A 13,884-nucleotide genomic window follows, 5' to 3' on the forward strand; every position below is an offset into this window, starting at 1 on the left:
TGCTGTTGAAACCGGTCCCTGTTGTACAGCTGAGCAGACACTCCTTGGGCCAGGGAGAGCTGGGGGCTGGCTCTAGCACCCGGGTACCCGCGGTCACATCCCTGCACCAATGAATAGTTGATGCAGTTGGAAGAGATCCTGAGACGTAAGGCCTCGTATCAGAGGCCTGGTATGAGGCCCGAACGAAAACAGCGGGCAAGAATTGCTGATACAAAGCAAAGTTAGCAAACATCAGGCTCTGCCTGCCTGCAAGTCCACAGAACCTGGCAAGAACCGGTCTGCTCTTGCAGAGACGCACATTCCTCCTACAAACACAGCCCAGAAGGGTGGGATCAGAACATCCTGATATCAAGGGTGGTACAAAAAATATTCCCCACAGAGAACAGGAGCACATGGACCCCGCCTAAAAGATCAGGTCAGGATGACAGTGTGATGACTAGAGATGTTTTAATCGAACCAACATGTACAAGGAGATGTTTGGATCAGGGTATAAAGAGGTATCTCTGAGACAGTGTCTTGGTCCAGCCAAGGGAGGAATGGAAAGTCTCGCCGTTCACCGAGTTCACGGACAGACATGTCTTAGAGAGTCTCATAGAGTTTGCCAGGTGCGACTGCTTCGTCGTGCTTCATCGACAATAAACCTGGTGGGGTGCCTTCATCCCTTAACAGATCTTGTGGTCATTGGGCCGTTCGCTCGAGGTCTGCTCTGCCGGCTGTCCGCGCAGAGCTGGGGCAGCACACAGAGAGAACACACCTACGCAGCCGAACGTCTGACAGCAATTAATACTTTAGCCAAAGTGGAACAGCTGCCACAGGAGTGCTCCCTGCCCCTGCAGCCCCATAGCCCAGGCGGGGCTGTCATGAGAGGGGTGTACTCACGGCCTGGCGCTGCGTCAGCAGAGGAGGAGAAGTGAAATGGGGTCTCCCAGGCCCCCAGTGCATGCAGTAATCATGGGGGGGCTCAGTTTGAAACAGCCCTGTTGCACTGCCCAGGTTTAGCTGCGGACCTCCTGGGGAGGGGTCATCGCTGGGAATCCCCCAAGGAGATCGGCCCCCAGCTCCCCTTGAGAGGTGGGACTTAGGACTCCCCTTCTCCTCAGCATTTCCTATTGGCCAGCTTAGACGGCTCCTGCTCAGCCCGCTGGCCATTGCGGATCCCATTTCCAGGCACCTCTCTCTGCCCAGGCACTGGGGAGGGAGCCTGGGAACCAGGCGCAGGGCTGGGGAGTACGCTGGGCGGCAGGGTGCCTGAAAGGGTGCGCCTGCCCCGCACGCTAAGTCCGGGCTCTGACTCAGTTTGGGCCCAGCCCCCCTTCTGCCCACACACCAATTGCTTTGAGTCAGGCCAGCCAGCACTCAGGGCCCGGGCCCTGCTAGGGGTGGGTCAGAGCCCAAGTCCCACCGTGATTTGCCTGCAAGCCCCGTTGTTTTGCCGCCCCGAGGCAGAAGGTCTGTGCCAGGCAGTGTGGACGTGTTAACACGGTGGTGAGACCCGGGCCCAGCGATTGTAAGTCCAGGTTTCCAATGCAGTGTGGACACTCGAGCATGGACTTGGAAACACCCAGGGCACAAGGCGTGTGCCACAGCCCCAGGTCTGCAATGCAGGGCAGACGTACCCAAAACAAGGCCTTGCAATGCTGAGCCTCTGGCCCCTTTGTGGATCTTGCCCTCAGCTCCGAAAACCAAACCTACTGGCCCCTGAGCAGGGTTGCCAACCCTCCTGGTTTTGCCGGGAGTCTCCCGAAATCCGGGCTTAATCTCCTGGAGGCTACTGAAGCCAAACTGGGAGATTTTAAACTGCTAAAAGTCCAGTGGCGCAGCAGGGCTAAGGCAGGCTTCCTGTCTGCCCTGGCCCCGTGCTGCTCCTGGAAGCGGCTGGCACATCCCTGCGGAAGCTAGGCAGGGGAGGAGCAGGGGGTCTCTGCGCGCTGCCCCCACCCCGAGTGCTGATTCCGCAGCTCCCATTGGCCAGGAACCGCTGCCAATGGGAATTGCGGGGTTGGCGCCTGTGGGCAGGGGCAGCACGCAGAGACACCTGGCCCCCCCGCCCCTAGGGGCCGCAGGGATGTGCCGGCCGATTCCAGGAGCTGCAAGGACCCAGGGCAGGGAGGGAGCCTGCCTTAGCCCCTCTGTGCCGCTGACTGGGAGCTGCCCGAGATGGACTGGACACATTTTGTGTGTCTGTGCCATGCCCCGAGCATGTCTGGTCTCTGCACTGTGTTTCTGGGCCAGCACAGAGCCAAGAAAGTGGATTTAAAGACAAAAATCCACAAGCCTGAACCCTTCCCAATCCCTCCGGCTGCCTGGGTTTGATTTCTGAAAACAGCTGGGCAGACACAGTGCAGAGACCAGACACACTCGGGTCACGGCGTGGACACACGGTGCAGAGACCAGACACGCTCAGGGCAGGGCGCAGACACACGGTGCAGAGACTGGGCACGCTCAAGTCACAGCACGGACACACGGTGCAGAGACCAGACACGCTCGGGTTACGGCGCGGACAAGCGGTGCGGAGACCAGACACGCTTGGGTCACGGCGCGGACAAGCGGTGCAGAGACCAGACACGCTCGAGTCATGGCACAGACACACGGTGCAGAGACCAGACACGCTCGGTGCAGGGCGTGGACACACAGTGCAGAGACCAGACACGCTCAGTGCAGGGCGCAGACACCCGGTGCAGAGACCGGACATGCTCGGTGCATGGCGCGGACACACAGTGCAGAGACCAGACACACTCGGTGCAGGGCACGGACACACAATGCAGAGATAAGACACGCTCGGGGCATGACGCGGACAGACAATGCAGAGACCGGACACGCTCGGGGCAGGGCGTGGACACACGGTGCAGAGACCTGACATGCTTGGTATATGGTGTGGACACACAATGCAGAGACTGGACATGCTCGGTGCAGGGCTCTGACACACGGTGCAGAGACCGGAACGCTCGGGGCAGGGCGCGGACACACAATGCAGAGACCAGACACGCTCGGTGCAGGGCTCAGACACACGGTGCAGAGACCGGAACGCTCGGGGCAGGGCGCGGACACACAATGCAGAGACCAGACACGCTCGGTGCAGGGCTCGGACACACGGTGCAGAGACTGGACACGCTCGGTGCAGGGCTCGGACACATGGTGCAGAGACCGGAACGCTCGGGGCAGGGCGCGGACACACAATGCAGAGACCAGACACGCTCGGTGCAGGGCACGGACACATGGTGCAGAGACCACACACGCTCGGTGGCAGAGGGGGCCGGGGCTCAGCTCTCCCCCGGGATCAATGGGGCAGCTCAACCCCTCAGTGGAGTTTTTTCAGGCTGGTTCCTCCCCGAGGTTCCTCGTTGAGTTTGGCCGAGGTCTCATTCCCTGGCAGCGGACAGACCCCTCCCCCCATCTCCCAGCCCCTGTGCTGCAAGTGGGGCCTGCGGGCCCCCCCCCACGGCCCAATCTGGGGCCGGGCCTCTGCACTTCCAGCCTCCTTTCCCTGCCTGCCTCCAGCTGGGACACAGCCCAGCCCCCCTGCACCCACCGCGCGGCCCCTCCCAGCTCACCTGGGGGTGGAGCAACAAAGAGGTGGGTACATGCGGGAGATCGGATGAGTGGGGGCACGGAGGGGACGTGGGGGGTCAGAGCAGTGCAAGGCTGGAGGAGATTTGGGGGGTCAGCAGTAGGGGGCTGGAGCGGACATGGGGTCAGCACAGTGGGGGGCTGGAGGGGACTTGAGGGGTCAGAGCAGAGGGGGGCTCAGAGCAGTGGGTGTCTGGAGGAGATTGGGGGGGCTCAGAGCAGTGTGAGGCAGGAGGGGGGCTCAGAGCAGTGGGGGGCTGGAGGAGATATGCGGGGGCTCAGACCAGTGGGGGTCTGGAGGAGATTTGCGGGGGGTCAGAGCAGTGGGGGTCTGGACAAGATTTGAGGGGAGCACTGTGAGGGGCCCATGTTCGGCAGGGCCCAGCCCGGTGGGTGAAGCTCTGCCCAGGGCTGGTCTCCAAACTGGCCGTTTCCTGGACCCCTGGCTGACAGTGACCCCAGAACAGAGCCCTTCCCCCACAGTGACACTTCTGGGGGGGAAGGTGAGTGATGCTGTCTGGGCCCTGACCCCTCTCATGACCCCCCCTTCCTGCTATCCCCCCAGCTGCTCCTCCAGGCCAAGGGGGGCTCTGGGGTTCCCCTTCCCCAGTGCTCCCTCTCCAGGGGAAAGAGCCTAGAACTCCCCTGCCCCGCCCCCAGTCTCCCCCAGCTGAGGGGAGGGGGCTTCCTGCCCCACAGCTGCTCCATAGGGACCGGGAACTCAGTGCACCACAGGAGTGTGGGGTGCAAAGGAGGGGGGGTCAGAGCTGGGCTGGGGGGATGCTGGGGAGTTTTGGGGTTTCAGCTCTGACCCTCCAAACCACACCTGCCCCCTTCAAAACGTGTCCCTGCTCCCCCCCTGCCAACCTCTGCCCTGCTCCTGCATCCTCTGCCCAGCCCCTCAGCCTGTGGGGCCCCAGCAGATGCCCCCTGTCTGTGGGGCGCAGGGCTGGGGGGCAGCGGGCTGGGCGGGGCAGGCAGAGCAGCCCAGCTGAGGGGATGGTTTGGCGGGGGAGGAATCCTGGGCCAGTCCGATCTGCGCCTCGGGGGTCCCTGCCAAGGGGCCAGAGGCTGGGGGGGCAGAGCTGGACTGGGGGCTGTGCGGGGACAAGGACAGTTAACAGCCCCACAAGGTTGATAAGGTGACAGTAAGCTTCCCGGTGCTGTGAGAGCGACTGGACCCAAACCTGGGTGCCAGAAAATACAATCCACCAACACAGCCGGGGCTCACGGGTCTCAGCCGAGCCCGAGTGGGGACAGGACTTGTACCGGCACCGGGAGTTCTGCTGGGCCAGCGAGCCAGGGCTGGACCCACAGGCACCTCTGCCACGAAGTTGGGTCTGTGTGTGGGGGGGGGGGGGGGGGGGAAATCTGTGTGTTGGTGGGTAGGATGTTGGCATGGGCAGGGTGGCATGAATGGGGGTCTGTGTGTGCGGGGGTTGACACGGGCGGGGAGGTCTGTGTGGTGGTGGGTAGGAGGTTGGCATGGGCAGGGGTCTGGGGGGGTTGGCATGAATGGGGGTCTGTGTGGGGGGTTGACACAGGCGGGGGGTCTGTGTGGTGGTGGGTAGGAGGTTGGCATGGGCGGGGGTCTGTGTGTGTGGGGAGGGGTTGACACAGGCAGGGGTGTGTGTGTTGGTGGTGGGGGTTTGACACGGGGGTCTGTGTGTTGTGGGGGTTGACACGGGTGGGGGGCTCACAGCCGGACACGCAGCGCTGTGCTGAGAGCCTGTGGAAATGCAGATCTGGCCGTGACTCTGCCCCAGCACGGCAAGAACGCCCGGACTAGCACCACGCTGCTCATCGGCTACAGACAGCAGGGGCTGGGGGTCGGGCGTGAGGGGCACCGGCAGAGCTGGGGATGGGGGGAACCCAGGGCTGGGCTAGCAGGGGCTGGGGGTTGGGAGTGAGGGGCACCGGCAGAGCTGGGGGTGGGGGAACCCAGGGCTGGGCTAGCAGGGGGCTGAGGGTCGGGAGTGAGGGGCACTGGCAGAGCTGGGGGTTGGGGAACCCAGGGCTGGGCTAGCAGGGGCTGCGGGTCGGGAGTGAGGGGCACTGGCAAAGCTGGGGGTTGGGGAACCCAGGGCTGGGCTAGCAGGGGCTGGGGGTCGGGAGTGAGGGGCACTGGCAGAGCTGGGGGTTGGGGGAACCAGGGCTGGCAAGGGGCTGGGGGTCGGGAGTGAGGGGCACTGGCAGAGCTGGGGGTTGGGGAACCCAGGGCTGGGCTAGCAGCGGGCTGCGGGTCAGGAGCGAGGGGCACCGGCAGAGCTGGGGGTGTTTCTGGATTGGGGGTGCCCCACTGGGGACAGGGGCAGGGCTGAGACTTTGTGGCCCAAGTTGGGAAGCTCCACGACCTATCATCCGGGTGAATGAAGTGGCCCCGATCCTGCTGACAGAGGGCCCCGCCCAAGGTCCTTGGAGCTCAGGGCAAGGAGCCGCCCAGTGGTGCTAACCAGGTGTCAGGTGGGCTGCAATCGATGCCCCATGGGGCTGGTCGGCAGAAGGGGCAGGGCTCTGCAATTGTTCGGAGGGTTCACAGCCCCTTGGCTCCCCCAGGGCTCTGTCCATGGCCAGGAGCCCAGGGGGCCAGCCCCAGAGCAGAGGGCTCCCACTGGCCGCAGGCTCCCTGCCAGCTAGGCTGGGGACTAGCCCAGGGGGCTGTAGGATCCACAGGTGAGGGGGGCAGGTGTAGGGGGGCTGCAGGGCCTGTCTGTTTGCCAAGGGGGGAGGCTAGGATCCTGTGCAACATCTCAGGCCTGTGTGTGGGTCACTGTGTGGGGCTGGGCCCAAGCAGAGCCCTGGGCCGTGCGCTGGCATTGGGGGGTTTGTGGGGCTACCGTGTCCAGACACACACACGGCCCTGGCAGCCATCATCACGCGCCCCCTGCCAGCCTCCACACAGCGCAGGGTGGGGGGGACACCCATCACCACAGTCTGCACTGGGCCCGAGGGGCCGGGACATGGGTGGCGCTGGACCAGCCCCCCATCTGGGTCACTCAGCCTGGCTGTGCTAGGGGAAGGGGGTCCCTGAGGATGGGAACCGGCTGGGGATCGGAGTGTGTGTGTGCGAAGCCGGGGGGGAGCGCGAGGGGCGGGTGCTGGGGGGATGGGGGTGTGCTAAGCAGGGTGCTATAGGGGTGGGGATGTCTCTCTTTCTGCCAAGGGGGTGTGTGTGTCCCTGTACCGGGGTGTCTGGCAGGGTTTGTGACCGTGCTCCTCATCAAAAGCCACCCCCCCATCCCCAGCTGCGTCCAAATCCCGGCCCCCTCCCCCAGCCCTTCAACAAGTCGTCCCCCCCAGCCCTGCAACAATCCCTGGCAGCTGGAGCCAGCTGGGCCCGTCAGACAGGCCCTGGGCTCCAAGCGCCCCTGGATCCTTCCCCCCCGCCCCCCCAGGTTGTGCTTCTGGCAGGTCTGGCCTGGGACCCAGCGCTCGAGGGGCCTAGTCCTGGCTCCGTCACTGAGGCCTGTGTGACCTGGGGCAAATCCTGCATCTCACGGGGCCTCGGTTCCCACCCGGGCAACATGGGAATAAATAACTCTGCCGGAGTCGGAGTGTGAGCGCCTAGGGCACCTGGGGACCCTGATCTCGGCCGGGGTCCGGGCAGCACCCGGCACCTGGGGACCCTGATCTCGGCCGGGGTCCGGGCAGCACCCGGCACCTGGGGACCCTGGTCTCGGCCGGGGTCCGGGCAGCACCCGGCACCTGGGGACCCTGGTCTCGGCCGGGGTCCGGGCAGCACCCGGCACCTGGGGACCCTGATCTCGGCCGGGGTCCGGTCAGCACCCGGCACCTGGGGACCCTGGTCTCTGCCCGGGTCCGGGCAGCACCCGGCACCTGGGGACCCTGATCTCTGCCGGGGTCTGGGCAGAGCCTGCTGGGCTCAGAAGCAAGGGCGGCTGACTGGAGCAGTGGGGGCTGCAGGTTGGGATTGAGGGGCACTGGCAGAGCTGGGGGTGTCTCTAGATTGGGGGAGCCCCACTGGGGATGGGAGTGGGGCTGAGACTTTGTGGCCCAAGTTGGGAAGCTTTCTTCAGCCTGTTGGATGAAGTGCCCCCCCTCCCCGGCTGCCAGAGAGCCCCACCCAAGGCCCTTTGAGCCCAGGGGAAGGAGCCGCACAATGGTGCTAACCAGGCGCCAACTGGGCTGTGATCGACACCCCATGGGGCTGGACAGGTGGGAGGGGCTGGGCCCCACCATTGTCCGGAGTGTTTATGGCCCCTCGGCTCTCTCTGTCTGCACCCAGCCCCAGTGCAGCTCCCACAGGCTGCGGGCTCTGCCCCAGCTCAGCCAGGTCCCAGCCCAGGGGCCAGCAGGACCCACAGGTGAGGGGCTGCAGGTGCTGGCAGTTTGCAAAGGGGGCGGGGGCTGGAATCCTGTGAAGCTTCCTGGCCTGTTTGTGGATCACTGCAGACTCAGCCCCAGAGCCTCAGGGGGTCTTCAGATTGGGGGCTGGGGACTGTGAGCTGGCCGGGAAAGAGATCAGCACCCCGCAGGCTGAGAGCTGAGCTGGCCCTTTAGACACCGGGCAAATCCAGGCCTGGGCTGCAGTGGGCTGTGGGTCGGGACTGGGGGGGCACCATCGGAGCTGTGGGTGGGGGGAGCCCAGGGCTGGGCTAGCAGGGGGCTGCGGGTTGGGAGTGAGGGGCACCAGCTGAGCAGTGTGGAGAGCCCAGGGCTGCGTTCCCTACCTCTGCCCCACGCCATCCCCGCTCCTGGGGCTTGTTCAGCAGTTCCCCCCTTGCAGAGCAGGGCTGGGCGGAGCGAGGCCTCTGGAGGCGCCGCCAGGACTCAGGGGTGTGGGGGTCTCGTCCCACAGGGGCAGGATGCTGTTTGAGGAGCTCGACCCCCGGCATGGCCTGTGGGATGAGGACGGCGAGAGCAGCGAGTCGGAGGAGGAAGAAGTCTTGGGGTCGGACTGGGCAGAGGACAGGGGCTGGTGAGAGCTGGGGCTGGAGGAGACGGGGGGGGCTGTTGAGAGCTGGGTTTGGAGGAGATGGGGGCTGGGGGGCAGTAGGATGTGGGCAGCGGGGGGTGGGACAGATGGTCCATGAAGCTGAGCAGGTCTCTTCTCCCACCCACAGGCTGCAAGAGGAGCCCAGGGTGGGTCACGGCCTCCCCCATCCATGTAACAAGTCTACGAGGCCTCGGCCATGTCGCCGGCAGCTCTTCTCCCCCTGCAGGCCCTGGCCCCACAACCCTGCCCCAGGCCAGGGCTTGCTCCCCGGCTGGGCAGGTAGGTTGGCAGCAGAGGGCGTCGGGGTTGATAGATACCAGGCATGTGGGGCTTGTCTCACCCAGTCCATGTCCGTGCTGTGGGGAGCGGGGCGTGGGCTCAGAAGGGGGTTCTGTGCTGGGGGGCTCAGTAGGGGTCACGGTGCTGTGGGGAGCAGGGGCTCCGTAGGAGTCACAGTGCTGCGGGGAGTGGGGTGGGGGGCTCCGTAGGGGTCACGGTGCTGTGGGGAGCGAGGGCTCCATAGGGGTCACGGTGCTGCGGGGAGCGGAGCGAGGGCTCGGTAAGGGGCGCTCTCCCCTTGCGGTCAGTGCTGGCCCCAGTGCAGCACTCGAGGGAGCTATGCAGTGGGGTGGGGGCTCTCCCTGCAGACCCATCGTTGACTCCAGGGCGAGGCGAGAGACCCCTGCATAAACGGTTGCTGGCCTCCACCCCAGAGGCAGCCGCATCCCAGCGCTGGGCTAGAACTGCCAGGCCAGGGAAGTGATCTGTACCGACGGGTATTTATCAGGTTCCTGAGCATCCACCGGCGCTCATGGGGAATCCCCCCTGTTTCAAGGGCACCTTTCTGGAGCTGGGCTGAACCGTGAGCCGCCAGGCAGCGATCTCAGGGCTCCCCCGGCTGGGCTGGCACGACTGGCACCAAACCCGACAGCGTCTGCGAACCCGGCTGCCTACGAGAGCTCCTGGGAGCTGGGGACGGTAACTGGGGAGATCTGTGAATAAGGGAGAGTCAGAAACAGGGCTTTGCAGCTCATGGGCCCGGCTGGGGGCTGCGGGTCGGGAGTGAGGGGCTCCGGCAGAGCTGGGGTGTGGGGAGCCCAGGGCTGGGACAGCAGGGGGCTCTGGGTCGGAGTGAGGGGCGCTGGTAAAGCTGGGAGGGGAGCCCAGGCCTGGGGAAGCAAGATCTGTGGGTCAGGAGTGAGGGGCACCAGCAGAGTTGGGTGTGGGGAGCCCAGGGTTGGGACAGGGGGCTGCAGGTCGGGAGTGGGGGGCACCGGCAGAGCTGGGGGGCTGCTTGTCCTGATCTCTCTGCTTTCCCCTCTGCAGGGTCACTCGCTCTCCACCCGGACGCTCTCCCATCCCTCCTTCTACCCCTACTATGCGGCTTTGTCTCGCTCCGCACCAGGGACCCATCCAGTGCCCCACGGGGACTGGCCCCAGGGCTCTGGCCTGCAGGGGGGCCCAGCCATTGGATCAGGTAAGAGCCCAAGTGGGGTATGCGGTGGGGAAGGGAATCTCCCTCTCTGTGGCTGGTTCAGCCCTGGGCCCTGTGGGGAAGGGCAGGGGTCTGTGCGGGAGGGGGAGACACCCTCCCCCCGCCCACGATCTCACCTTCCCCTTCTCTGCTCCAGGTCTCCTGCTTCCCATTAGTTCCAGTGAATTCTTCTACACGGATCCCCTGATGCCCCCAGGGCACCGGGTCTACAACTACCTCTCCCACCCCTCCCAGCAGGTACGGTGCCCCCAGGGGGAGGCAGGGCACAGCGGGTGGGTCCCCTCTCCCCAGCGTTGGCCAAAATGGTGGCTTGGATGTCTTAAGACCCCATAATATCATGTGGCAGGCAATTCTGCAGGTTAGTTCTAAATATTATCCTGCCCCAGGGTTAAATCCCAATAACAGCAGGTGGCTGGGACTTCCCCTGCTGCAATGAGTTCCACAGGTTAGCATCAGGCAGCAGGCACATCTGCAGCTTAACCATAATAGTAGACTGCTCAAGTGGCTCCCATGGGTTAAATTCCTTTACTAGTAATGTGGCAGGGAGTTCCACAGGTTAACCCTACTAATAGCTTCCGCTAGAGTGTTCTGTGGTTGAACCCTCAGTCACGTTGTGTGGCGTGCAGCTCCACAGGCTAACCCTCAGGGGTGTCGGTAATTAACCCTCCCCACAATATCATGTGGCAGGGAGTTCTGCACGTAACTTTTCCCCCTTCAGCCAGGTAAATAACCTCCCTCTTGTCTGTTCCCTTCAGGTCTGTCAGAGTGTCCGTCTCAGCACCCCAGACCCCATCATGTCGGTCCGTGAGGCTTCTCCTCCTCCCTGCTTCCTGCCCCGCAGTGGCATGAAGTGGATCTCGCAGGCAGAGTACAACGCGGTCAGTGCCCTGCTGGAGCTGCCGTATGAGGAGCCGGCCTGCAACCCTGGGGAGGGCTCGCCCAGAACCCAGCTCCTCCTGTCAGCCGTGGAACCGGAGTATGGCCGGGTGGTCACCCAGGAGGCCGCTAATGTCCTGCTCAGCCTGCACAGCTCCCCAGACACACTGGGGGAGCTCCTGGAGGGCCCTGAACCCCCAGCACTTCCCCATGGCCTTGGGTCTGTCATGCTAGGGGCCTTCTTCCCCCACGGGGCTGCAGGGGAACCAGCACTTTAATTCTCTCACCCCCTTTCCCCAGTGATGGTCAGTTCCAAAGGTCAGGGCTGCCAGTAACGTGGCCGGGAGTCCCAAAGGCCATCCCTCTCCCTAATGACTTTCCTCAGAGTTTTTTATGTAAGTTAAACCTGAGCCACATCATGTAGCAGGGGGTTCCACTGGCAATGTCCTAGTTGCCTCCTCAGCGAGTTTTCCATAGGCTAAAATGCAGCCTAATATCCTGTGGCAGGGAGTTCAGCAGGTTATCCTGGCTATTTGCCTGCCCAATGGTCTGTCCAAGGTTTACAGCCCAGTCAAACATCATGTAGTAGGGAACGCCCAAGACCATGTGGCAGGAAGTCTCTCAGACCATCAGCCTGCCTTTGGGAGTTTTCTGTGGATTAATCCCAGTCATATATCCTTTGGCAGGGAGTCCCACAGTTTACCCCTTGATTGCCTGTCTCAGGAATTAAATCCCTGATATAATATCTTTGTGTACTTCAGTTTAACTCTGCTACCATCCTAAAGCAGGGAGTCCTGCTGGTTCACCATACCATGGGTTAAACCTTTGCAACATCCTGTGGCAGGGAGTTCCACAGGTAAACCCAGCTGGCAACCTGGCAAAGGGCTTTTTCAACAGGCCCATGCCGTTGTTACCCTGCAGCAGGTAGTTCTACAGGTTGACACACCCGCTGGGTGTCATTTGGCCATGTGTGGAAGAGCCAGGTTTGACGATGTGAAGGGACAATTTTGTGCCTCTTTGCTGTGGAACAGTGTTGTCAAGTGTGGACTTATTTGTAACTTTTTCTGTTCAGTTTCTTTCATGTTAATAAATGAGAGTTCCAGGGGGATGTAAAACCCAATGTGCTACGTCTTTAAATCCAGTTCAGATCCAGCCCCAGGGAGGGGAACTGGCTGGCCCAGGGGAGCAGGGAATGGGACACGGGGCCTTTCCCCTCTAGGGGTATCGGCTCCCTTCCAGCCGCAGGGCGGGGGACTGGCTGGCTCGGGAGGCTCAGAAGATCTAGCCCAGTTAGCAGCCTCCCCTCCCTGCTGCCCTGAAGTGTCACAATCCTCAGTGCTGGGGGTGGGGGGAATTCAACGTTTTCTTCCTGACCCCTGTGGTGGGTCCTGGAGCATGAGGGTGAATCCCCCTCCCCAGCTACAAGGACTCGGGGACAGGGCTCCACCTCTCAAGGCTCTTTATTGCAATCGGTCCAGAAGGGGGGGTCTCATCCAGCCAGCGCCCAGCTCGGGGTCCTGGCTGGCTCAGGGGTCCTTGTCAACACTGGGCAGGTCGCCGCCTCTCCTGGCACTGTAGCCTCCTCCCCATCTTCTCCATCACGGCGTCCAGAAGGTGCAGCACATCAGCCAGCGCAGCATCGCCGGAGCCCGTGGGCCTGTGTTCATCTGCCTTGGGTGTGACCTGGGGCTGGGGAGGAGACAAAAATTGGGGGGAAGGGAGCTATGGATCAGCCCCTGCAGGCTCCCAATCCCTGGGATTGAACCTCTATTTGGAGGGCAGATGGACAGCTTAACCCCAAAAGCAACCAGGCTGAGCCCTGTCCAATCCCAGCACTATCATGTGGTGGGTAGTCCCACAGGTTAACTCCAATAATAAACGACTAGCAGGGAGTTTGTATAATCAGTGTGGCACCCCATCACACCATTCCCCCTCCACATGGGCACTAAACTCCCCCACTTCTCAACAGGCCAAGGGCATGTACTCCAGGCTCGCAACAAGGAATTCCCTGTGTTAATTCCTTTTATAAGCCAGTAGCAGGGTGTCCCCAAATATATCCCACAGCCAGGACCTCCATTTAGCCATACTAATAGCCCAGTGGCAGGGAGTTTTGCACGTCAACCAGCCCACTAACCCTCTGCCAGGTCTCCCACAGGTTAACCCCACTAATTACCAAGTGGTAGGCAGCTGTGTAGGAGAAACCCTCTAATGGCAGGGAGTCCCACAGGTTAACCCTCTAATAACCCACTGGCAGGGAGTCCCACAGGTTAACCATCTAATAATCCACTGGCAGGGAGTCCCACAGGTTAACCCCACTAATGACCAAGTTTAAGGCCCGACAGGTCTCCAGGCACCTCCATGCTGCCACCCAATGGCAGCTGTAACCAGGTCGTGCTCCACGGCCCATGACCCGTTACAGACACAGACCATGAGAAGTCCCGCCTCAAGGGGTCTGACAGGCAGCAGCCTTTTGGCTCCTGATTGGCTCCCCGTCCTACGCACACCCCAGGGGGGTTCCAGAAAGGGTGCAGGGAACAGTGTGGGTCTGCTGTAGCCACCACAACCATCCCTGCTCCTGAACTGGCTTTGACCTCGTGTCCTGACCTGGACCCGAAAACCTGCCTCAAACTCTGACCCTGGATATCGACCCCGGCCTGGAACCTGCCTATGACTCTGCTGCTATTCCCAGCCTCAAGCTGGACCCTGCTGCCCTCGTCGGGATGCTGCCACCAAGGGCAGGGAGTCCGGCAGGAGACGCCCTTCAGGAGGCCAGTGACAGGAAGCCCCACAGGTTAACCTCGTACTGTCAGACCACTGGCAGGGAGTCTTGTAGGTTAATCCTACTAATAATCCAATGGCAGGGAGTCCCACAGAGAACACCTCCACTAACAATCCAGTGGCAGGGAGTCCCATGGGCTCACCCAGTTAAACTCAGTTCCTGACTTACTTTCTCTGGAGAGCGGCCCCACCGGGGGAGCAGGATTGTGAT

At 62.7% G+C, this 13,884-nt stretch overlaps 1 protein-coding gene across 2 annotated transcripts; it reads left to right on the top strand.

Annotated features, from left to right (window-relative positions):
- The first annotated feature begins 3,319 nt into the window (after positions 1-3,319).
- SAP25 (Sin3A associated protein 25) lies at positions 3,320-12,260 on the top strand. Of its 2 annotated transcripts, none has more exons than XM_043535146.1 (7): positions 3,320-3,573; positions 8,387-8,506; positions 8,652-8,803; positions 9,360-9,502; positions 9,851-10,001; positions 10,156-10,256; positions 10,775-12,260. In XM_043535146.1, exons 2-7 carry the CDS (start codon positions 8,394-8,396, stop codon positions 11,171-11,173), a joined length of 1,059 nt encoding a protein of 352 aa, XP_043391081.1. In that variant the 5' UTR covers positions 3,320-3,573; positions 8,387-8,393; the 3' UTR covers positions 11,174-12,260. The 2 variants fall into 2 exon arrangements, with proteins under 2 accessions (XP_043391081.1, XP_043391082.1); XM_043535147.1 differs by lacking the exon at positions 3,320-3,573 and adding an exon at positions 3,878-4,070.
- Positions 12,261-13,884: the final 1,624 nt, after the last annotated feature.

The sequence above is a fragment of the Chelonia mydas genome, chromosome 24 (assembly GCF_015237465.2).
Source record: "Chelonia mydas isolate rCheMyd1 chromosome 24, rCheMyd1.pri.v2, whole genome shotgun sequence".
NCBI lineage: Eukaryota > Metazoa > Chordata > Testudines > Cheloniidae > Chelonia > Chelonia mydas.